Here is a 24,866-nt window from a genome sequence, read left to right as displayed (position 1 = left end):
CTTGCATAATTTGATTTTATATCATGTTTAAAATATTATGTACTTGTCACAGAGTATAAGTTGTTAATTACCCCAAGGATTCTCATCTTATTATCCGGTTTTGATTTTGAGACAGGTTCTAACAATGTTTAGGGTTTGGAAGGGAAGAGTAAAAGTGGAAGATCAGAGTATGTGTGAGAAAGACTTAGACACTGATATGCTTATAAAAACGTTTCAGAAGAAATATACTCAGTTTTGAACAAATTAAAGTGTTCTTTTCCACTTCACAAGACGTATTGGCTTAGATAAATGAAAATGGTTCAGATTAAAGCATAATTTGAATACACATGATTGCATGAGAAAATTATGTATGTAATAACAATGTAAACTTCTTTTTTCATTATTATTATATCATTCGTATTTAATTATTATTGACTTTTATATAAAAATAATAGAAATGAATTATACATAATATACTGACTCTGTATAAATTTTGATACTAAGAATGTTGGGTTTATTCAAGTGTGAAGTCCCACATTGGATATCTAGGGAGGAGTGAAAGAGTTTATAAGAAGGAAAGGTTTTGGTTCAAGACGTGGTGTCTCACTTGTGACTTTTCCCACTTCCCATACCCAACATGAATCCTATTATCTATAATTGGCAGAATCCCATTTACTTATTTAGATTACTCGTTCCCAATAGAATGAGATAGAAAATTACAATAATGTTCCCGTGAAGAGAGTGTCCCACTGATCAATACTGTATGCATTAAATGCAATTTGCGTAACAAATGAGATGGCATTATGAGAACAAAATGATTCTAAGCGTTCTTTGCCACTCATCAGATGGGAAGCCTTGGAAACACTTTGATGAGGCTTGGTCTATGTACGGATGGTTTACACCTTAGATTCAAAAGTTTGCTTCACCATACTCATGTTGGCCACTAATAGTAACACCTTACAATATTCTCCATGAAATTTCCATAACCAAGCCATACATTGACTTATCTTTATACATGTACGATATATGTGGATCGATAGAGCATGATCTTATTTATGATTTAATTCGTTCCATTTTATTTAAGTTTATCTTATTGGTATTTATTGGAGTTTATCATCATATTATTTATAATAATTTCTACTTATATAATAAATTATTTGGATTATCGACTACTTGTATTTGAGTTTTACCAAATTTTATCATCCTAAATTCTACCTTTATGCTTGCTACTCTTAATTTATGATCTAAAAGAGTTACAGATTTGTGGCATTCTAACTTTATCTCCACCAAATAAAACTTTGTCATATTGGCGATGTTAATATAGAAAATCAATGATTTTCTCGACTATGGCGCAAGGTAAATTGAAATCTTCTTATACTTTGTTTGAAAGTTGGGTTTTGGAGGGGAAATGAATGGAATGAATGACTTTGGAAAGCATTATCCTTGTTTGGGAGTTGGATGAAGAAGATGAAAATGTTTTGGAGGATCTCTCAAACCCTCCATGTATCTATTTTTAAAGTTCCCCAATTTAGGTTTTTTTTGAAATAGAATGTCAAAATAGTTATATATTTTTAGTAATATTATATGATTATACATTATTGTCAATTTCTCATTGTTAATTATATTTTTAAAGGAAAAATATAAAAAAATATTATTACATTATCATTAGTTTATTCCTCTCTTCTAAATTTTATACTCCCAAACTATGGGGATAATTTCCTTCTTTTTTCCTTTCATTCCTCCCCCTTCCTAACCCTTTGATCCTTCTCCTCCCATTTCTCTTATAACTCTCAAACAAAGCCTTATTGTATATAAGATGGAAAAGCTTTCAGCCTCAAATAGATTGGGGAAATACATGGTCTGATTGTTATCATTGATTCTTTCTAGAAGATCATTAAGAAGAAGTAAAATGAGATTTATGAGAAACAAGCATCGGAGTTATCGTTCAACTTACATGTTCACATGACAACAAGTTTGGGATTTGGTTCATTATTTTCCAAAAGTGAGAGAGGTTAGCAGGGTCAACAAATTGGATGCTAAGAAGTGTATTAGATCAACAAGACCAAAATTAGGAAACGCCTAACAAAACTATCAACTCATCAAGCCAAGGCAAATGTACCAAGACTGATCAACTGAATAAGGACCATGCACCAGGCTACATCAATTGCCTATGCTCCATGACCAAGGAATTTACACCAAGAATGAATCTTAGCAGAGACATATTACCTCATATGATTGAAACAAACATCTACACACCTCCTTGGGAAAATCAGAACCAGCCAGGCTCACCAAGCTTCACATCTCGATCAAAGCATATCAACCAAACTCACACATGACCACACAAACTATGCACCAGAACATTAGCATATTGTTAACAAAATTAGATGCAAAAGCACAACTTTAGCAATATTTACTTATGTTGCTTGTGTTCTAAGAAACCCAACTAACATTCATATAATTGTAATCTAGCATGTGTTTTTAGTTCCTATGGGATATTTTGTTAGTCTATTAGTTTGTTATGTTAACTTTCTCTTGTATAAATAGGATTAGTCACTCATCTTTGTCATCATTCATTCAATTAATCAATACTAGATGAATTGTTTTTCATTCCTTTCTCTTTCAATCTCTTTTCATTCTGTTTTATTCTCTCAAGCAAGAAGTGTTACTCACTTCAATTCTCATTCCAGAAAGGTTCTTGACATTTTTTATGGTATTAGAGTTCTTTTCATAAAGAGCTCTGTTGCATTCAAGATGTCTTCTTCACTATCTTCCACAACACAAGCCATTTCACATATGGATATCACACAAGATCTATATTATGTGCATCCCTCAGATAATCCAGGGATTGCACTAGTTTCACCCCTTTTAAGTGTTGAAAACTATCACCAACGAAGTAGATCTATGAGGATGAGCCTCATCTCCAAATAGAAATTCAAATTTGTTTATGGCAGCATTCAAATGGTAGCAAAGGGTGATCCAATCTTCAAGTCCTGGGAAAGGGCAAACAAAATAGTCACATCTTGGGTCATAAGGTCAGTTTCTCCATCATTCTATGGATTGACAAAGCATATGAAATTTGGGAAGAACTCAAAGAAAGGTTCTCTCAAGGTAATATCTTCAAGATTGCAGACCTACAAGAAACCATAGCTAACTATAGACAGGGTGATTTTAGTGTCATCAAATACCATATTGAGATGAAGACACTATGAGATGAATTGGAAATCTTCAGGCCCCTTGCCAAATGCAACTGTGACATTGAAAAATTCAGAACAAAAGACAAAGTTATCAAGTTTTTGAAAGGGCTAAATGACTCATATTCAAGTGTGGGATCACAAATCATGTTGATGGAGCCTCTTCCAAACATGAATAAGGTTATCTCATTAGTCATTTAGTAGGAAAGGCAAATGTATGACGATGAATCAGAAACAAAGATAATGAATGTTGCAACTAATTGGAAGAAAGGTGGAGTGTATGGAAGGGATGGTGTACAGGACAATAGAGGATCCACCAAGGGAAATATGAATTCATATAGCAAAGGCTCTTGGAACAAGTACACAAACTCAAGCAAGTTCTGTATCCATTGCAAGAAACTAGGACATACTGTTGAAAACTGTTACAGGATTCAAGGCTTTCCTCCCAATTTTCAGTTTACCAAGAATCAGCAAGTTAACTTTGTCACCTCTAGGCATGAGCATGACTAACAAAAGGGGATGACACTACCTATGGACTAACTAAGGAGCAATATCAGGGCCTCATCAACATGTTGCAACAACATAATAGCCAAAATAAAGATCCATCCAATGCTGAAAATATGATCATCACTCTATTTACCACTTCCTTATCAAAGGATCAACATGAAGAAAGTAATTCTATATCTCAATGAATATTAGACAGTGGTGTCTCTAATCATATTGCCTATAACATGTCTTATTGCTCTGCATGCTATAAAATCAGACATGTGAGGGTCATATTACCCAATGGCCATGAGGTCTTAGCCAAATTTTTAGGAACCATAGTCATCTCTAAGAACCTAATCATACATGATGTTTTGTATTTTCCTTCATTCTCTTATGACATGCTATCTATACCTAAGCTAAAATCCCAATCCTCCTGTATTTTGTCCTTTGATGCCTCTTGTTGCAAAATACAGGAGAATGATTCCTTGAAGATGATTGGTATAGCTAGCATCTCAAACATATTATATGTGTTGCAAGGAGCTAAGATTGATTACAATGTAAATTTTTCCATTAGCAATTATGTTATTGTCCTTAAGAATAGCCTTTGGCATTATAGGTTAAGCCATCCCTCTAAATCTTGTATAGATGTGATTAAGATTAAATTTCCTTTCATCTCTTTTAATAAAGATCACATATGTGATATTTGGTATCAAGCTAAGCAAAAGAAGCTTTCATTTCCTTTAAGCAGCCCATGTTCAAACACTCATTTTAATTTGATCCATGTTGATATTTGTGGTCTTTTTCCCATTACATAATTACATGGAAACAAATACTTCTTAACTAGAGTAGATGACCACAGTAGATACACTTGGATCACCCCCAATGAAAAATAAGACAGAAGCCTCTATAGCATTGCAAAATTTCATTGCTCTAGTTCACACTCAATACTCTATTACCATCAAGATAGTTAGGACAGATAATGGTCTTGAGTTCCTCTTGAAAGAATTTTATGCCAATAAAGGAATCATACACCAGACCTCTTGTATCTACACTCAACAACAAAATGGCATTATGGAGAGAAACCACCAACACATCTTAAATGTGGCAAGAGCTCTATTAATCTAGAGCAATCTTCCTAAAGTCTATTGGCCATATGCCATCAGACATGTTGTCCTCATAATTTATACCTTACCCAGACCTACTTTAGCCAACCAGTCTCCCTATGACACTTTACACAAGATACCTTTCAATTTCTAGAATCTAAGAGTCTTTGGCTATGTTTGTTACACTAGTACTCACAAACATCTTAGAGAACAATTTGATCTTAGATAATCTAAATGTGTCTTGATAGGTTTCCAAGAAAGGATTAAAGGTTATGTTGTTCTTAATTTAATCACTAGAGCTATACAAGTCGGTAGAGATGTTATCTTTCATGAGGATATGTTTCCCTACTCTTCTGCTTAGCTTTCCAACTCCACTACCACACCCCAACCAATTTTCCAAGACATCAACTCATATCTCTATGATGATATTTTTCCATCCCTTTCCACATATGAGAACCCTCAACAAGACCACTCTCCTGCTCCTACTGAACAAAACCATTCTAATCAGCCTTCATCTCAGCCTAAGAAGAGTACTAGAACTCACAAAACTCCTACATACCTACAAGAGTATCAGTGTGCCCTCTTACATAATATTGATATTCAATCCAAATCTACCTATCATATTTCCTCTTACCTTTCATAACACAAACTATCTCCTAAACACAAATTCATAACTCTTTATGGTTCATCTCATTTAGAGCCCAAAACTTACAAACAAGCCATTAGGCATTCTCAATGGCAAGAAGCTATCAACAAGAGTTATCTGCCCTACAACAAAACAATACTTGGATCACCACTAACCTTCCTAACTCTAAGAAACCTATAGGTTGAAAATGAGTTTTTAGGATCAAATACAATCCTAATGGAACCATTGAGAGACACAAATGTAGACTTGTGGCCAAAGAATTTACTCAAACTAAAGGCATTGACTATATCAGTACCTTTTTCTCCTGTGGCCAAAGTTACCACTGTTAGGTTGGTCATTCCTCTAGCTTATATCCATAATTGGATTTTACAACTAGATGTTAATAATGACTTCTTACATGGTGACTTAGAGGAACAAGTGTATATGTCTCTTCCTCCTGACCTCACTTCCCCTCTTCCTAACCAAGTCTGCAAATTGCAAAAGTCCTTGTATGGACTGAAGCAGACCAACAGATAAATGGTTCACTAGATTGTCTACCTTTTTGATAAAGCATGGTTATTAAAAAGTCAAAGGTGATCATTCTTTATTCATCAAATGGACATCCACAACTACAATCATTGCTCTATTATTTTATGTGGATGACATTATACTCCCTTTTAGATCAAACCTTCAAAATCAAAGATCTGGGTCCTTTAAAATTCTTTCTAAGCTTTGAAATTGCTAGAAATAAAATTGAAATATCCATCAACCAAAGAAAATATGCCCTTGAGATCATCTTTGACTTGGGGCTTCTTGGCTGCAAACCATCCTCCACACCAATGATACCTATCACTCATCTATATCAAGACTCATCTGACCATTATTACAATCTTCATGCTTATAGAAGAAGGCTTGTTGGTATACTTATCTACCTAACCAACACCAGACCTAATCTTACCTTTACTATTAATTAATTGGCTCAATTCATGGCTAATCCCACTGTCACACATCATAATGATGCACTAAAAGTCCTAAGGTACATCAAAGGTGCTCCCTCTTTACGCTTATTTTATCCTAGTTTCTCTCCTCTACACCTAAATGCCTATAGTGACAGTTATTGGGCTTCTTGTCCAAATACAAGAAGATCTACCACTGGTTTTTACATCTACTTAGGCAATTCTCTGATTTCTTGGAAATCAGATAAACAAAGGACTATTTCTAGGAGCTCGTGTGATGTTGAGCATATGACATTAGCTATTACCTCTTGTGAAATTTACTTGGTTAACATACATGATTTATGACTTACAACATTTATATCTTATTGTTGTTTCTCTTTATTGTGATAACCAATCTGCCATTCATATTACTACTAACCTAGTATTCCATGAAAGGACTAAACATATTGAATTAGATTGTCATACTACAAGAAAAAAATGTGGCAGAGGATTGATAAAACATCTGCCCATCAAATCTAGTATTCAACTTGTAGACGCTCTCACTAAACCATTAGGACCTAAGGACTACTCTTCAATTCATCTCAAGTTGGCTCTACTCAACATATATGCCCTAGCTTGGGGGGGTCAACAAGGCCAAAATTAGGAAGCACCTAGAAAACTACCAACTCATCAAGCCAAGACAAATGCACCAAGACTGATCAACTGAATAAGGACCATGCACCAGGCTGCATCAATTGCCTATTCTCCATGACCAAGGAATTTACACTAGGAACGCATCACATGACTGAAACAACATGTACACACCTCCTTGGGCAAATCGGAACCAGCCAGGCTCACCAAGCTTCACATCTCGACCAAACCATGTCAACCAAACTCGCTCAGGACTAGGCAGACTATGCACTAGAATGGGAGTAGGTTGTGGAACAAAATCAAATGCACAAGCACAACTTTAGCAATATTGACTTGGGTAGGTTGTGTTCTAAGCAACCTAACTAACATTCATTTAATTGTAATTTAGCACGTGTGTTTTTAGTTTCCAAGGGATATTTTGTTATGTTAACTTTCTATTGTATAAATTGAATTAATCACTCACCTTTGTCATCATTCATTCAATTAATCAATAATAGAGGAATTGTTTTTCATTTCATTCCTTTCTCTTTTAATCTCTTTTCATTCTGCTTTATTCTCTCAAGCAACAAGTGTTACTCACTTCAATTCTCATTCAAAAAGGATTCTTGACATTCTTTTAAAGTATTTTATAGTTGAACTAAACAAAACATATTAGGAGAACTTTCATAGTCAGAGGACAATTTATTAGGCACATCATGGATGTAATGCACATATTTCTTTGATAATATGTTTATCACTAGTATAAGTGAAGGTTCAACCTAACCTTATTCAATATATGAGAATTCAACAATGTTATAATATTAGACAAACTTCTTATTTATCATTTAATATTTTATTTATTTAGATTATTAGCCTACATCTAATGTTTAAAGAACCCAAAATATAAAGTTTACATTAAAAAAATTAAATACTATTTCTTCATATATTAAATATATCACTTCTAAACGTGAAATTTATGTTTTTGAATACTTAAATATTGCCCTAGCCAACTTTTAACACATAACAATACCCAATTTTCTCTAGTCTCGATATAAACAATTTTTTTTAATAATTACTTTTATTGTTTTCAATACCAGTTTTAATTGAAATGATTTTCAACATGCTGAACAATTATTTTAATTAAATCAAATCAATTAATTTTTTTAAATGATTTCTTTAATATAATTAAAATTAGTTAAATTTGTTTATTAAAAAGAATAATATTTACTTAAAGAAAGTTTTTATACTTTCAAGACAATAATGCATAATAATAACTAAGATATGAATGATAAAAAATTTATTAACAATATAAAAAACATTTTCATTTTACATATTAAATCATTATTTAAAATGGAACTTGTGTCCACATAAACAACTTGATTTATTGTTGCATTTATATAGTTGGGTTAGGACTTATAATACACTCACCATCACACAGAGTAAACCGAATCCAGCATAGCAAAGTTCCATTTCTGAAACATGGAGAATCTATGGCGATTAGCAACTGGTCAAGACCCAAACCCAGAAGACTACCAAGGCATCCAATTCTGGTCCAACCCAGAACGAACCGGTTGGCTCACAAAGCAAGGCGATTACATCAAAACCTGGCGCCGCCGCTATTTCGTCCTCAAGCAAGGCAAGCTCTTCTGGTTCAAGGACCCAACCACCGCCGCATCACCCTCCGGCGTCCCCCGTGGCGTCATCCCCGTCTCCGACTGCCTCACCGTGAAGGGCGCCGAAGACGTTCTCCGTAAACCCTCAGCCTTTGAAATCTCGACACCGAACTCCACCATGTACTTTCTTGCTGATTCTGATAAGGAGAAGGAGGATTGGATCAATTCTATTGGCAGAGCTATCGTTCAGCACTCTCGATCCCTTGCTGATAATGAAGTTGTTGATTATGATAGCAGTAGACGGTGATTATTTTTGTTTTTGAGTAAATACTTATTTCAATCCATCATGTTTTTTCGACCATCAAAATTTGGAAAACCCAAAATCCTTCCCACAAATTTTAAATGTGGGTCAAATTAGTTTTTGTAGGGATGATCATGTCAAGTGTTAAGTTGACCCACATTTGAAATATTTTGATAATATTCTGGGTTTTTTAACTTTTGAGAGAGCAAATCGGTAAAATTCAAAAAACATAATGGACTAAAACATGTATTTGCTCATAGTTTTTTTGATTTAATGCATGTACTTGTTGTTTGTTTACTACTATATGTGTAATGTGTATAGTATAATGTTAATGGTTTGGTGTTGTAAAATTAATTGTTGTGTTGTGGATTGGTTTCTAATGTTTAATTGTCAATAAAAATGTTTGCTTTTTGGCATTTTCAGCAATGGGTGTGTGGAGTTTTGGGGTTTTGTTTGGTGTGGAAGTGGATCTGGTTGAATCTGAGATGGGTGTGCTGTTTTTTTATTCACATAAGTTATCCTTTTTGTTAACTGAACTTGTGATTCCATCAATAGTACAAACCAACATTAAATGCTAGAGAACCTGATGTTTTTGGAATGTTTGGTCTAATGCTATGTGACCAATGGCGGGAAATTTTGACACCATGTCGCATTGTGTTGCTATGACACCCAAATTGTTGCGGCATGTTTTGGTGGAGCAGCCAATTGTAGCCACTATCTCTGTGAGTTGCAGCTGCTACCGTGTACTTTACTAACACAGTCTGATCTGAGGAAGAAATCCTGACTTTGTCCACTTTCCTACTTGTTTCCTATTTTATTAGGACATTTTAGTAGTTTCCTGCATTTTATTAATGAATAACTCATTTAAAGTTATGGACCCATCTTCGACCAGTTAAGACCCCTACCCTCTTTTCGTGCTCCCCAGCCCCCACAAAACCAAGGCTTAATATTCCTGGAGCCTGGCATTTTTTATGCCAAACTCGGCCATTTTCCTGTATCCTAGTGGTGTCATGGTAAATCTAGTCTGCGAAGTGTTCTTCTGTGCCTAGGTAGTCTGTAGCATGCAATCATGTCGGGATTGCAGAGGAAGCTTGCATTCTAGCCCTTCCAAGCGCGGACATCTGTTGTGCCCAATCACAGCTAAATTGCAGCTGTTTTACAGGAATTGCAGCTTTGTTGAGTTCGTGAAAACGAAACCATGTTTTTATGGCTGAAAATCCTATTTCCCCCTTACTAAAAACACTTGGCAAGCCCTAATTTTTAATGCTTTAGATATTTTCGCCCTCCTCTTTTTCTGATTTCATACTGGTTCAAGTACCACAAAATCTTATGAACCTCTTCCCTCCTTCTTTTGAGCATTTATGTGTAGGGTATAAATTATATACACTCGTAGTGGCTATCCCGCAATAGCATTTTTGTGGTTTGAGCTATGCTCTTCTATCCACCATTGATTACCTAGTTTTGCATTCTGCACTGCTTTTGAACTCCCTTGTTTTTATTTGATTCCTGTCTTGCTGTATACTTTGTTGCTCACCATTACTTCGTTCCTCTGTATTTAAGCATTTTTTATTTACCTTTTCCGGTTGCTGTGTTATTCACAGACAGCCACCTTTTTTGGCATTATCTTACTTGAGTAATTATTTAGATTTGATGGTGATTGTTATCTATATTTTATACTGTCACTGTTAATTATTAATGGTGTGTATGTTTTTAACTTTGGGTAACATTTTTAAGCATTTATGTGTAGTATAAATTATTGCTATCCTAAACTCCGGTATGGCGGCCATCCTGTTATAGTGCTTGTCGGTCTCTATGTATGTCTCGCCTGGGATCGATTGCTAGGTTCTGATGATGGGCACTTTGACTATATGTCAAGGATTTTATTTGTAAGGGACTGATCTTGTTATAGATCATTGACTGCATTCTGAACTCATATGTGCATAATGTTTTATCAGCATTGGACCATTTTCCATCCTGACTGTCAGCCAAATCATATATTGAGCACTAACTGAACTGTAGCTGGAAATCATTGACGAGTTTTATCCTTTAAGTTGCTGCTTGATTTACTATCAGCCTATATTATTGTCCAAGTTTATTAGATTTGTTTTATGAATGAATCAATATAAGTTGGTTTCACAAATCAACTTGTTCTTTTTGCGTTGTAGATTTTTTTCCTAGAGAGTTTTGGGTGATTAACAATTACTTTGACCCAATGTCATTGTGTCTACTAACAATACCTTGGTCTGGTAACGTAAGGCCCTATTAAATCTCATTATGATTAAGAGTTTAACTTCCGAGTTCAATATTTGTTGGGAGTGTTAGTCATGCACCCCAAAAGAGATTAGTTTATTACACATAAGGGTGAAACATATTCTTGTTAGACCAAAAAAATGTAAGTATGTCTTACTTCGTTTCCTTTTAACTCCATTTTCTTTCCATTATTGTTACTTCATTTCTCTTTTAACTCCCTTAATTATCAACTGAAGAGTAATATGGTTTCTTCTTTGAATATTACAACTGAAGATTTTACTGGAGTTTGTCTCTGATTTGTGGACGGGTCCTTTGTTCTAATAAGTTAAGGTTTTTCCATCTTCACTTTCACTGAAAAAGTTGGCAGTAAGTTGGATTCAAATGGAAACTAGTCCAATTCTAGAGATAGGAGATCAAGAAAAACTATAGGAGAAATGATAAGGAAATACTTAGAACTTAATGTATTGTCAAAGAACATGATTTTATGATAAAACATGATGTCGTCTTTCCATTCATATAGCTGACCTCACCTATTGAGATAAAAACTTAGTTGTTCTTGGTGCATAAATACAACAATACTCCTCTGCCTGACTAGACCTCATTTTCCTCCAAACGAAGAGATGCATTTGCAGCACAATTTTTCAATATTGAGCATGGTATAGAATGTTTGTTATGCTGTAAAGATGGTGAGTGATATTGCAGTTGTTGTAGTTGAGGAATGAGAGAGCAAAAGTAGTGGTTAGAAAAGCATTGGGCATATATCATTTTTCACGTGTAATTATACACTCACATTTTGCACCTATTGTATAATCATTTTCCAAAAGACTTGGACTTTCGAAACAACAATGAGTAGATAATCAATGCTTATGAAGCAGGTTTGAAAATGATATTCTGGAAAAGAGGTGAGTCAATCATTTTTTCCTTTTCTGAGTGATACTGCCCTTTCCAAATGAAGAAAGTGACAACATTTGATCATGTGAAAAATCATGTAGGAACTTTGATGAAGAGGTACCTTAAGAGCAATGGTTAAAAATCTAAAACCATCAAGTTTTTATTAGAAAATGATGTTAAAGTGTTTATTTAATAGATTAAACAGTGATTTTGATTTGTGTTTTAGGTTCCTTAATCATATATTTTATACTTTTATTTAAGCAGTACAAAAATGAATAAAATAAAGTAACGAGACTCCTATCTAGACTATAAATGTATGAAACCTTATATCATAAGTGTAAGGATTTAAATTTTATAATTTTGAACTTGCCTGCCACATCGACTAATATTGAACTCAATTCATGTACTCCATGTTAAATTGTTTGTAAGATTGTTCAATTTCACAGACTTATTGAATAGAAGCAAAATGTGTTACAATAATGTTTTATAAATCTTGACTAATTTACACGTGAAAAAAAATAACATAAGAGAGTCAATTTATAAAGATTTGGTAGTGAACCTTGTCGGCAATGATTTTGGTAATGAAAAAAGATGTGTGTACTATAATTACTAATAGTATAATTTTTTATATAATGTCGTTATATTATCTACCACTCACATATTTATGTTGCTTTTAATTTTATCTAATTTTAATATTGGGGTATATATGCTTAATCATATATTTTTAAAGATGTATACACTAATAGTACAAAAATCTACAAAATTTATCTATTGCTTTTATGAAGTTGTACTAATAAGAAAATGAATTTTAAGGTTAAAAATAAGGATTTAATATGTATATATTGATAGTGTAAGTGATTTTTACATTGTCAGCAAATCCTCACCATTCATTTGTTAACTAATATTGACTTTTAAATAAAAGTATTACAAATCAATAATGGATGATATACTGACAGTATAAAAAATTTTACACTGTCAGTGCATAGATTTTAAAGTCTAAAAATAATGTAAAAACAACTTCTAGAACACATTTCAAGGAACAATTTGTAAAGAAAACAAAATTAAATGATATATTTGAAATGAAAAAACACTTATGAGAATAACTTCAACACAACAAAATAACTTAAAATATTAATCTAATAGGTTTTCCTACGTAATTCAAACCTTATATTTCTATCAATTTAATTTTATCTTATCTTTTACTCATTTTCACAATTCTTACTTCTCTCTTCTATCGTAATATAACAATACACTAACAAGGCATTCATCTAATGGTGTAAGATTAGCTAGATCTCTGTGATGACCAAAAGGTTAAAGGTTTCTATTAGAACTTACTTTGTTGGAAGTCATTAGTGAGAACTTTTGGAAGTGAAATCTAAAGAACTATCAAGTCCCACATAGAAGAATTTTTGAAAAAACAACTCTCAAGTCCCACATAGAAAAAATGAGAAACTTGAAAAAATCTCATACTATAAATAGAAGTCTCATCCCTTCATATTTTATTGTCCCAAGTTGAGTATGTTTTTACTCAACTTTTTTTCTCTCCCTTACACTTTTCTCCGACACATTTCTGGTAAACTTCTCCCTTTTTATTTCTATGGTACTAAGAATTGGCACAGGTAGTCATATTGTGTGAATTTCGAGAATTGACACTAGTAGTCAGATTGTATGAAAAGAATTGGCACGAGTAGCTATATTGTGAGTATTTCGAGAATTGACATTGATTGCTATATTGTGGGTATTGCGGGAATTGGCACTGGTAGCCTTACTATGGTAGGTATATTCGATATCTGTTCTTAGCAATTCATTGAAAACATATTCTCTAATTCTTCTCTCTAATTCTTTTTACTATCTTCTCTCCAATTTCACTCTCATCTTCTCTCCAATTTCACTCTCATCTTCTCTCCAATTTCACTCTACTCTTCTTCGATCTTCTGCAACACTAACATTTGGCATCAAGAGCCAGCAAGAAGATCAAGCATTTCCGCTGCAACATATGGCCTAATCATCGGGAAATTTTGCCACAACTCTGCATGTACTAGACAGCAAGAACTGGAGTAGATGGTGCATACAAATGAAGGCCATTTTTGGATATCAAGATGTAGTTGATATCGTGGAAGAGGGGTTACCAATCTTGGAAGAAGGAGCCACCGAAGCACAGAGAAATGCACATAAACAAAACAAGAAAAGGAACTGCAAAGCAATTTACCTTTTTCACCAAGCAGTGGACAATGCCCACTTTGAAAAGATTGCAGGATTTGCAACAGCAAAAAAGGCATGGGATATGTTGGAGAAACACTACGTTGGTGCTGCACAATTGAAGAAAATTCATCTACAAACTATGAGAAGGCAATACGAGCTCGTGCATATGGAAGAAGGTGAAAGAGTTGCTAATTTTTTCACTAGGTTGATCACACACAAAAACACAATGAAGGCTTATGGTGAGAAGATGGATGATGCAACCATTGTGGAAAAGGTCCGAAGAACAATGACCCCTAAGTTTGATTATGTGGTGGTGGCTATTGAGGAATCATGAAGAGTTGAAAACATGAAGATTGAGGAGCTTCAAGGGTCACTTGAAGCCCATGAACAAAGGCTTAATGAGAGGATCATAGATAGATCCTCACATCAGGTTCTTCAAATGCATACATAAAAAAAAGGGTCATTTTGTGCAAAGAATTCAAGCAAGAATCAAGGGAGGTACCCTGATTTGAAAGGCACTACAAGAAAGAACTATAACTACAATACTGAACAACCAGAACAATTCAATATGAAGAATGGTTGTAAGAAATTCAAGGGGTTGAAGAGGAAAGTTAATAAGAAGAAGGTTAGGTGCTTCAACTGTGACAAGCTTGGGAACTACTCTAATGAATGCTTAGCACCTACCAAGAATCAATATCAAAGAAAACAAGAATCAGAAGCAAATATTGTCAAGGAAGAGAATGATGATTTGGATGAAGAAGTTGTGCAACTTATGATGAAAACAGATTTCAAAATCAGAGGAAATGACATCTGGTATCTTGATTCTAGCTACTCCATCCACATGACTGGGCACAAATTATGGTTGGTGAACTTTGACTCAACCAAAAGAAATAAAGTCAAATTCGCAGATAATAGAGTGGTGATCACTGAAGGAACATGAGATATTCCTCTCAAGATGAAAAGCGGTAGGAAGGCATACATAACAGATGTGTTACTTGTTCCTGAAATAAAGACAAATCTCATTAGTCTTGGCCAATTACATGAAAAAGGGTTTAGTATGGAGCTAAATGATGGAGTTATGGATGTCTATGATAGCTTGAAGAGGAGAATTCTACAGGCTCCACTCTCAAGCAATAGGACATTTCAAGTCAAGCTAGGAATTGCAGACTCACAATGCTTGAATGCAGAAACTATCTCATATGAATCCTGGCTTTGGCACCTAAGGTATGGTCATCTCAACTATAGAGATCTTAGATTGTTAAGCACTAAAGAAATGGTGATTGGTCTGCCAGATATCAAACTTCAAAATTCAATTTGTGATAGTTGTCTAACCAGCAAGCAAGCCAGGACATCTTTTAATAACCATGCTCAAACCAGAGCTGTTGATTTACTACATGTTGTGTACTCAGATGTATGTGGACCTTTTGAGGTCCCCCCACTAGGGGGAAACAAATACTTTGTCTCTTTTATTGATGAGCATAATAGGAAGATGTGGATATACCTCATCAAAGCCAAGAGTGAACTATTTGAGAATCTAAAGAAGTTCAAAGCCTTGCAGAAAGACAATCAGGGAAACTCCTGAAGATCTTCAGAACTGATGGAGGAGGTGAGTTTACCTCAAGAGAACTTGAGGATTTTTGTGAAGGGCATGGCATCATTCATGAAGTTACTGCTTCATACACTCCCCAACACAATGGAGTGGCTGAAAGAAGAAACAAAATTGTCATGAATATGGTAAGGTGTATGTTGAAGTGCAAAAATCTACCTCATAATCTTTGGGGTGAAGTTGTGACCACAAAAACTTATGTATTGAATAGATGTTCAACTCTAGCCCTTGATAATCAAGTTCCTGGAGAGGTTTGGACCGGAAAGAGACAATCAGTGAAGCATCTAAGAGTGTTTGGTTTAGTCTGCTACAAACACATTCCTGATTAGGTGAGAAAGAAGTTAGATGACAAGAGTGAACTAATGATTTTTATTGGCTACAACCCAACAGGATCATACAAACTCTTGAATCCTATGACTAATCAAGTAGTGTTCAGCATGGATGTCTATTTTGATGAGATGAGCTCATGGAAAGAATTTCATAGAAGGGGTGAGAACAACAAGTCACTAACTCTAATCCCTATGCACGAGGATCAGGAAATCACAGAAGAATTGAATCCTGATCCAAGAACAAGGAATCGGGAAATCAGGGTTGTTGAGACCAGACCTAGAAGGACAAGGCACTTACCACTCAGGCTTAGTGAGTTTGAGATGTTTGCTGATGATGTGAGCACAGATGAAGGTGATTTGATTCATCTAGCACTCCTAGGAGAAACTGAGTCAATTACTCTCCAAGAGGCCCTAGAGGAAGATGTATGGATTAAGGCAATGGAAGAAGAGCTCAAAGCCATCAACAAGAATGACACTTGGGAAGAAGTTGAACTACCTAATGATAAAAGGCCTATAGCAGTCAAATGGGTGTATAAGGTCAAATTAAGACCTGATGGAAGTGTCTCTAAGCACAAAGCAAGACTTGTGGCTAAAGGATTCATGCAAAGGGAAGGCTATGACTATGAGGAAGTGTTTTCCCAAGTAGCCAAATTTTAGATAGTTAGATTGATTGTGGCTCTTGCTAGTTGGAATAGCTGGAAATTATGGCAACTTGATGTCAAGAGTGTTTTCCTTAATGGACCACTTGAAGAGGAGGTCTATATAACTCAGCCCCCAGGATTTGAGACATCAGCATGGGAAACCAAAGTGCTAAGATTGAAGAAAACATTGTATGATTTGAAACAAGCTCCAAGAGCCTGAAACAAAAGAATTGATTCATTCCTAACATCTATTGGCTTCACTAAGTGCAAGGTAGAATATGGTGTGTATGTGAACTTAACAAGAAGATGTGATCTAATCCTAATCTGTCTATATGTGGATGATTTGGTTATCACAAGGAGTAGCGAGGTTGAAATCCTAAAGCTAAAAAGGAAACTCAAATCTGAGTTTGAAATGATAGATCTTGGAGAGTTAGCATACTTCCTTGGCATAGAATTCCTAAAGACAGAAAAGGGAATCATTATGCATCAGAGGAAGTACACAACAGATGTGCTGGACAGATTCCAAATGCAAAATTGCAAGCCGACATCAACACCGGTTGAAGGAAACCTGAAGTTGAATGAAATAGGTCTGGAAAATCCAGCAGATACAACACTCTATAGGAAAATTGTGGGATGTCTCAGATTTATTTGCCACAGCAGGCCTGAAGTAACCTATAGAGTAGGAGTGATAAGCAAGCACATGGCTAATCCAACACAATCACATACGATTGTAGCAAAGAGAATCCTTAGATACTTGAAAGGAACTCTATGTTATGGTGTGTTATTTCCAAACTAGAAGCAGAAAAGTGATTCAATTTTTGTGGGATACTCATACTCGGATTGGTGTGGAGATAAAGAAGATAGAAGGAGCACTTCAGGGTATTTGTTCATTATCTTTGGTGCACCTATATCTTGGAGTTCAAGGAATCAAGATGTGGTAGCTCTCTCAACTTATGAGGCAGAGTACATTGCAGCCTGCAATGCTGCATGCCAAGGATTATGGCTGATATATCTGATAACAGAACTCAAGTATGGAGATTTTGAGAATTTCGAGCTAAGGGTGGACAACAAGTCAACAATAAACTTGGCAAAGAACCCTGTAAGTCATGGAAGGAGCAAACACATTGAAACAAGGTTTTACTTCTTGAGAGACCAAGTTGGAAAAAGTAGAGTTAAGTTGTTCCATTGTCCCATAGAAATTCAAAAGGTTGATGTATTAACAAAAGCACTCAAGGTTGATAGATTCAAAAGGCTAAGAGACATGGTGAATGTATTTAGCTTTTGAAAGAATCTCGTTTGGTTGTAATACTGAATACTATAGATGAAGAAAATGGCATCTCTTATGTGTAGCAACTCTTTGATTAAGAGTGCATGTTAATTGTGTAATCAAATGAGTTAGTTAATTGTGTAATCAAATGAGTTAGTTAAAGTTAGTTGAGAGAGTTGTCATTTATAGAAAGTAGTTAAGTTGGTTGAAACAGTTTTGGAAACTTGTATATTAGCTTGTATCATTGAGGCATTGATCAATACAATTTACAATTCATTGAAAACATATTCTCTAATTCTTCTCTCTAATTTTATTTACAATCTTCTCTCCAATTTCACTCTCATCTTCTTCGATCTTCCTTCTTTTGCAACACTAACATATATCAATACATCATCACATTTATCATTTTCCATGTTGGACAAAACATTATTATCCTACATAATATTCTCAAAGATGCTATCATTATATGAAATGAGAGTGTGTTGGTCTTGCTTTCTATGCCTGCGCAAAATAACAAAAGAAAAAAAAATGTTATTTTGTTAATTCTCGTGGATGGCTGACCAAAATGTTTGCACTCAAGCTTGAATTCATTATGTATGAGATAATAGAAAAACATTTCGGTGGCATTTTTTGACAGTCATGTAGTGTTAGTAGAGTTGTGTATTTTTAACTGAATTATTATTTCGTACATGCTAATGACTTGTAATATCAGTAAATAAGTTATCTTCTCGCCCACTACAATTATTATATGTGCTTTATTTAACTTTTTTATAAAATAATATTTTTCAAAACTAAATATATATAACAAATGTCATAATTTTAATGGGCAAGAGAAAATAATTAATTTTATGCTAAAGCAGAAAAATTTATTGTTAAAGTTAATTTGCATGCTTAAAAACAAGATGTTTGTGCTTAAGAATTTCAGGAGACAACGTGGAACTTTGGGATTCTATGGGTTTCCAAATTCATGTGACGGTAATTATTGCTGTAGTTTTGTTGATAACTTTTCAGCCCAATTTCATAGCACCTATGATGTTTCAAACAAGAATCCGCCATCAACGGGGCAAATTTTAACTTTATTACTTTCTCTTATGAATACATATCACCTTGTCTTAGTATTTGGTGTTTTAAGTTTTAACTCAATAAAAAAATATTAATTAATTAAAAAATTATAGAAATCAAGATTTATTTAGTAAATATCATTGACTTAGGATGTAACATAAATCTTTTGGAATATATAATCTATATTATGCTATGTTACTCTTTCATCATTATTTTTTGCTAGCTGCAAACCAAAGACTTGGAGGTTGAGAGTCTAAGCCTTAACCAACAAGCCACTTTTGGGAGCTAGCAACTTTATTACTTCCACTTATCTAAAACTTTTCATATTTTGGTTTTCTTATTTTATTACATATCTCACCATATTTTATAAACTCAATATAAATATTATTATTTTCAAAATTATCCTTATTTATTTAAGTAATTTTTACACCTAATTTAATATCACTCTAATTTTTTTGAATTTTTTTCTCTATTTTCTATGTACCAGTTAGTCTCCTGTTAAAAAAAAGTTTGAATACAAGTATAGAATTGAGATTAACTTTTTTCTCTTCATCACTGTTCAATGTATTATTCTTTTCAAATTTATGGAGAAAAATTAATTGTAAGAAATATATGAAATTTTAATAATATTTGAGTCAAATTATATTCAATTTTTACATCATTTATTGACTTATTAAACTTTGTACATAACATTAAGTATCAAAAGTTTTGGAATGGTAATGATATATATTTTGGTGTTTAATATAATAATCTCGAAATTTAAAATATCATTTGAGCACACAATGGCCTATATGACGGCACATGAAAAATGCTAAGGAGTGTGTTTTAAATTTGATTTGTAGTTGAGGCCTGTTAAAATTTTGGGAATCTCCACAATTATAATACATGGCATAGGTTAGTTTATCATTAGACATTGTTTTAATAGTGTAATACCTTATTAGATCCTCAAGTATCAAATTAAGTCAAAAATTCAATTCCTAATATCTTTATTGGGAGGGATAAATACACACATTGAAAGAAATTAGTTCTTTATTCATATGGTAATAAGATATCATTCAGTGGCAGATCTTGATCTAAAGTTTATAAAGAAGAAAATATTTCATTACAATTAACATTAGTTGAATAACAAAAATATACATAAAGAAATATACATAATTATTTCAAAGTTTCAAAATAACATATTAATTATAAATAACAATAATCAACAATTATAGACGACAAAAAAGTACATTTATTTAAAATATTATTAATTCTTTTAAGGACTTAAAGTCATCGATGATTGAATTAGAGGTAAAAATTTCAGTTATTTTATTTTCATTATAAATTACTATGTTGTGTGCAAGAAATTCATCTTTTGTCTTACTATGTCATTTTGTTTTGTTGTATTCCTTGCCAAAAATGACTTTTTTGTAGTAGCTAAATCAATATAGTTAAGATAAGACAAATGGCTCAATGAAACAAAAATATGCATCCACTTTCCCCTTATTATCGAAGTTGTAGTTAATGCAGATATGGTGAGTGTTTCACAAACATGAACGACTAACGATATTAACAATAAAATATTAAATTGACGTCTTAAGTTAATCTTCTCTTGCTCACTGAGTTCCATATGGTAGAATTTTTTCACAAAAATACATAAATTATCAATATTAAATGATTTACAAAAATCCGTAGGATATTAAAACTTTTGCTGCAAAGTTTGACAAAGACAATTTTGTGATCCTCATAATTTATTTTGTAAGTGTAATCATTACGAAATCAAATAAAATCATAGTAACATATGCAATATCAACATTTACACATATAAGAGAATTCAAAAATCCTTAGGATATTAGGACTTTATGCTACAAAGTTTGACAAAAACAATTTGTGACCCTCATAATTTATTTTGAAAGTATAATCATTACGAAATCAAATAAAATCACAGTAACATATGCAATATCAGTATCTACACATATAAGAGAATTCATATATGTAGTTTTAGAATGATCACACATTACATCTACATATTTACCAAACTACAAATTGAAGAAAAATATGAGCCCTAATAACTATTTTCCTGGGTACATCATTTGATTGTAAATAAAAAAGTAAAAAAATATTATTTTACTAATTTAAAAAAAAATCAGGGGGACAATTGTCCCCACCTATACCAAAAACATCCGCCTTTGACATGAATGGTTATAAAAAAATAAATTTTTAGATCTTCAGAATTGCTGTCTTTTAGTTTAAAATGTTTATGTTGCATTTTTTATGTTAATTAAAAGTATTTCCATATTTTATAAGTATGAAAAAGATCTTATTTTTGAATGGATGATTGTCTCATTCTTTAATAGATGATTGTCTCATCCAATAGATATTGCTCATAGTAATTAAATATTGGTGTCTATTTGATATATTTTCTTCTTATGTACTAGGGTTGTAAGTGGTTCCGGTTTAAACCTTGAAACTGATGGAACTAAGCCGAAACAAACCGCAAAATATAGTTTAGTTCCGCTTCGAGGTTCAATTATTTTTTAATGAGTCATTTATGTTTGGTTTGGTTTGGTTTATGGTTTTAGAAATTTAGGAACCATTGAAACCGAACAGAACCGCATATTAAAAAAATAAATATTAGGGAATGATATTTTATTGTTGTTTAAATTATTCAACCAATTTTATGGCTAAAATTATCAATTTTGTATGAATTATAATGTTATATGTTACTAAGTTATTATTATATTAGTATTATATATTATTACTTACTAAATTGTAGTGTTTTGATGATTTGGAACGTATCTTCCAATTTCTGAGGTATTGAGTGTGAAACTAACATATACCATATATTGTTATATATATATATTGTTATTTGTATTACTAATTGTGAATTGTAAGGTTATATATGTAATTATTATATATTTTACTAATTTATATGTATATATATATATATGTGTTACTAATCGTGAATCGTATTATTATATGTGTTACTAATTGTAAATTGTATTATTATATATGTGATCATTTGTTTTTTTTCTCCACGAATTTCATAATTGTTATATATACTAACAATTACGAGTTTCAATTTTTTTACTCATCTATATATGTTTCATAATTTTTGATAATAATTGTAGTATTATTTTCCCTTTTATGGACAAACAATATATCTTGTAATACATTTTGAACATTATATTGATACGAGATTTTTTATAAAAAAAAAATAATAGGAAAAACAATGGAACTGAACCAAGCCATTAAAGAGTGGTTCAGTTCAGTTTGGTTCAGTTTGGCCACTGAAATACACTAAAAACCAAACCGAACTGAATTTTTACACTCCTATTACATACTAAAGGTGAGCAGGACCTGACCCCATTCTTTCAAATGGTATCAGAGGCATATCAGACAAGGAGCAGGTGGGGCAGTTGCCCCCTAAATATTTTTAATTGTTTTATTAATATTCTTTTTATATTTTACCTAAATTTCACATCTTCTATTTTACAAAGTATGTTGCTCCATTTGCCACTTATTATGGTTGGCCAAAAAATACTTAATTATTAAACTCCTAAATTATAGAATACATTTTTTCTACCAATAATAATAAGTGAATTATAGAGTAACATATTAGGGGTGACAAATGAATGAATCTGGATGTTAATGGATAGATAGAAAGTTATCCATCAATTCATATAAATCTATTTAAACTATATTTTAAGTTATCCAATTCATCCATATTAAATGGATTCTAATCCATCCAATTCATCCATGACTCTATTTTCATGGATTTGGATGGATGAATATCCCATTTGATTTGATTTTTATTATTGGAACTAAAAATACTATTGAAGAAAACCATTATTTTAAAAATTACTATATCAACTAAATATTTTTTAAAACCACCTTTTAGAAAAACACTTATAAAATCATTTATAAAACACTTTTAAAAAATTTAAAAATACTTAAAGAGTGTAATATCTATACACTATGATTTAAATATTTATATATAATCACTACATCATCCACCATTCATTTGAATTACTTTTTTGAAGACTCAATTATGATTAAATATAAATGGTGGATGATGTAGTGATAGTGTATAAAACTTATGCATTCTTAGTGTATACATTTTTTCTCATACTTATATATATATATATATATATATATATATATATACTTAAGAATAAAATTTTAATATTAACTACATACACATGTCATATAATTGACATCAATTTAATAAAATATTAAAAGTGAGAGTGAGAATCATAAATGAATTTGTTTGAATTTAGTTTTCTTAAATATTAAATGAAATTCCAAAGCAAAGAAATTCATTTTTGAATTTTGATTTTTTGGATGGACTGGATATCTATCCGAATGGATATATCCATGGATATTCATTGGATATAATGGATAATTTTGAATCAATTTATTATTAATACTATCCATTGGATTATATCAATTTAAATTCATTAGCTCTAATTGATGAATTTAATTTGGATGGATTATGTATTATAGATAATTTTGTCACCTTTACAACATACTTTTTAGAACAACATTGTATTTCATTTACCTACACCTAAATAAAGTTTATCTTTGTGGAGATATTCATTGGAATTCATATGTTTATTAAATTTGTAGCTTGATTAATAAATTATAGTGCAACTTGTTTGATTTTTTTACAAATTATACATAATAAATCAAGTTCTGTTATACGTATAGATGTTAATGTTGCTCGTAATAATATGATTTCACCAGCAAAATGTTGCTCATAATAATATGAGTTTCTAATGGTTTAAACTTGATAAAAGAGTTATATATGTATGTATGTATAATATATATTATGATGATGCTTATAAGTCATTTAATAATGATAATATATGTATTTTTGTCTAAAAACTTTATCATATGAATTTCAATGAGCAAGATAAGATTAGTTTGAGATATCAATTTCAATATTTTATTCTACATACCGTTAGTCATATCTTATTTTATCAAATTATTTGTCTTATCTTAACTATATATTGTGGTTTAGCTACAACATAGATATCATTTTCAGCAATAAAGAAAGCCAAACAAAATTTTGTAATAAAATAGAAGATGGATTTCTTGCAGACAACATAATGATTTATATTTAAAAAGAAATAGCTAAAATTTTACTTCTTATCCAATTATTATGTTTCTTTATATTTTTCATTACATGATTTATTTTATTTGTAAATTGTAATTAAATATTGTTTTCCCTCCTAAAGTTTAGCTCAAAATCTGCCACTGCCTAGTATAACCCAATCATGGTCGAGTCCAAATATGGTCGGGTCTCATCTAGTATAGGATTGGGTTCACATTCAAAAATTAGACTCGACCAATATTTAGGGTCAATAAGGGACCGAGCATGACCCAACCTGACATGACTCATGGTCACTCACTCATCTTGTTTGTATGTGTCTATATTCAAATGTATAGAGAGTAACGACACATTTTTTGTTAAAAGTATCATTGATTCTCTAAATTTTTATCATATATACATGACTAATAATATATATATATATATTAAAATGAGAATGCATTATATTTAATCGGGTATAGGGTTGAGTTTAAAGGCCAACTCGATTTATATTTATGGTCGGGTTAGCTTCAGGTCTAGGGTCGAGTATGGGTTCAAAAAAATGACCCGGTCAATATTTAGGGTCGAATAAATGATAAGTCTTAATTCGTCTCATGCTCACCCTTACTATGTAATTGCACCATTTGTCTGAAGAAAGTTTATATCAAGACAAATTGTCATATT

General features: G+C 32.3%; 1 protein-coding gene across 5 annotated transcripts; it reads left to right on the top strand.

Moving 5' to 3' along the window:
- On the top strand, window positions 8,361-18,696 carry LOC109350273 (pleckstrin homology domain-containing protein 1-like). Of its 5 annotated transcripts, XM_019591478.1 has the most exons (3): window positions 8,361-8,877; window positions 16,803-16,813; window positions 18,687-18,696. In XM_019591478.1, exon 1 carries the CDS (start codon window positions 8,429-8,431, stop codon window positions 8,867-8,869), a length of 441 nt encoding a protein of 146 aa, XP_019447023.1. In that variant the 5' UTR covers window positions 8,361-8,428; the 3' UTR covers window positions 8,870-8,877; window positions 16,803-16,813; window positions 18,687-18,696. The 5 variants fall into 5 exon arrangements, with proteins under 5 accessions (XP_019447023.1, XP_019447022.1, XP_019447021.1 ...); XM_019591477.1 differs by lacking the exons at window positions 16,803-16,813; window positions 18,687-18,696 and adding an exon at window positions 10,424-10,435; XM_019591476.1 differs by lacking the exons at window positions 16,803-16,813; window positions 18,687-18,696 and adding an exon at window positions 9,124-9,279.

This window comes from Lupinus angustifolius, chromosome LG06, assembly GCF_001865875.1.
Source record: "Lupinus angustifolius cultivar Tanjil chromosome LG06, LupAngTanjil_v1.0, whole genome shotgun sequence".
In the NCBI taxonomy this organism is placed as follows: Eukaryota; Viridiplantae; Streptophyta; class Magnoliopsida; order Fabales; family Fabaceae; genus Lupinus; species Lupinus angustifolius.
This window is presented reverse-complemented; position numbering and strand designations above follow the sequence as displayed.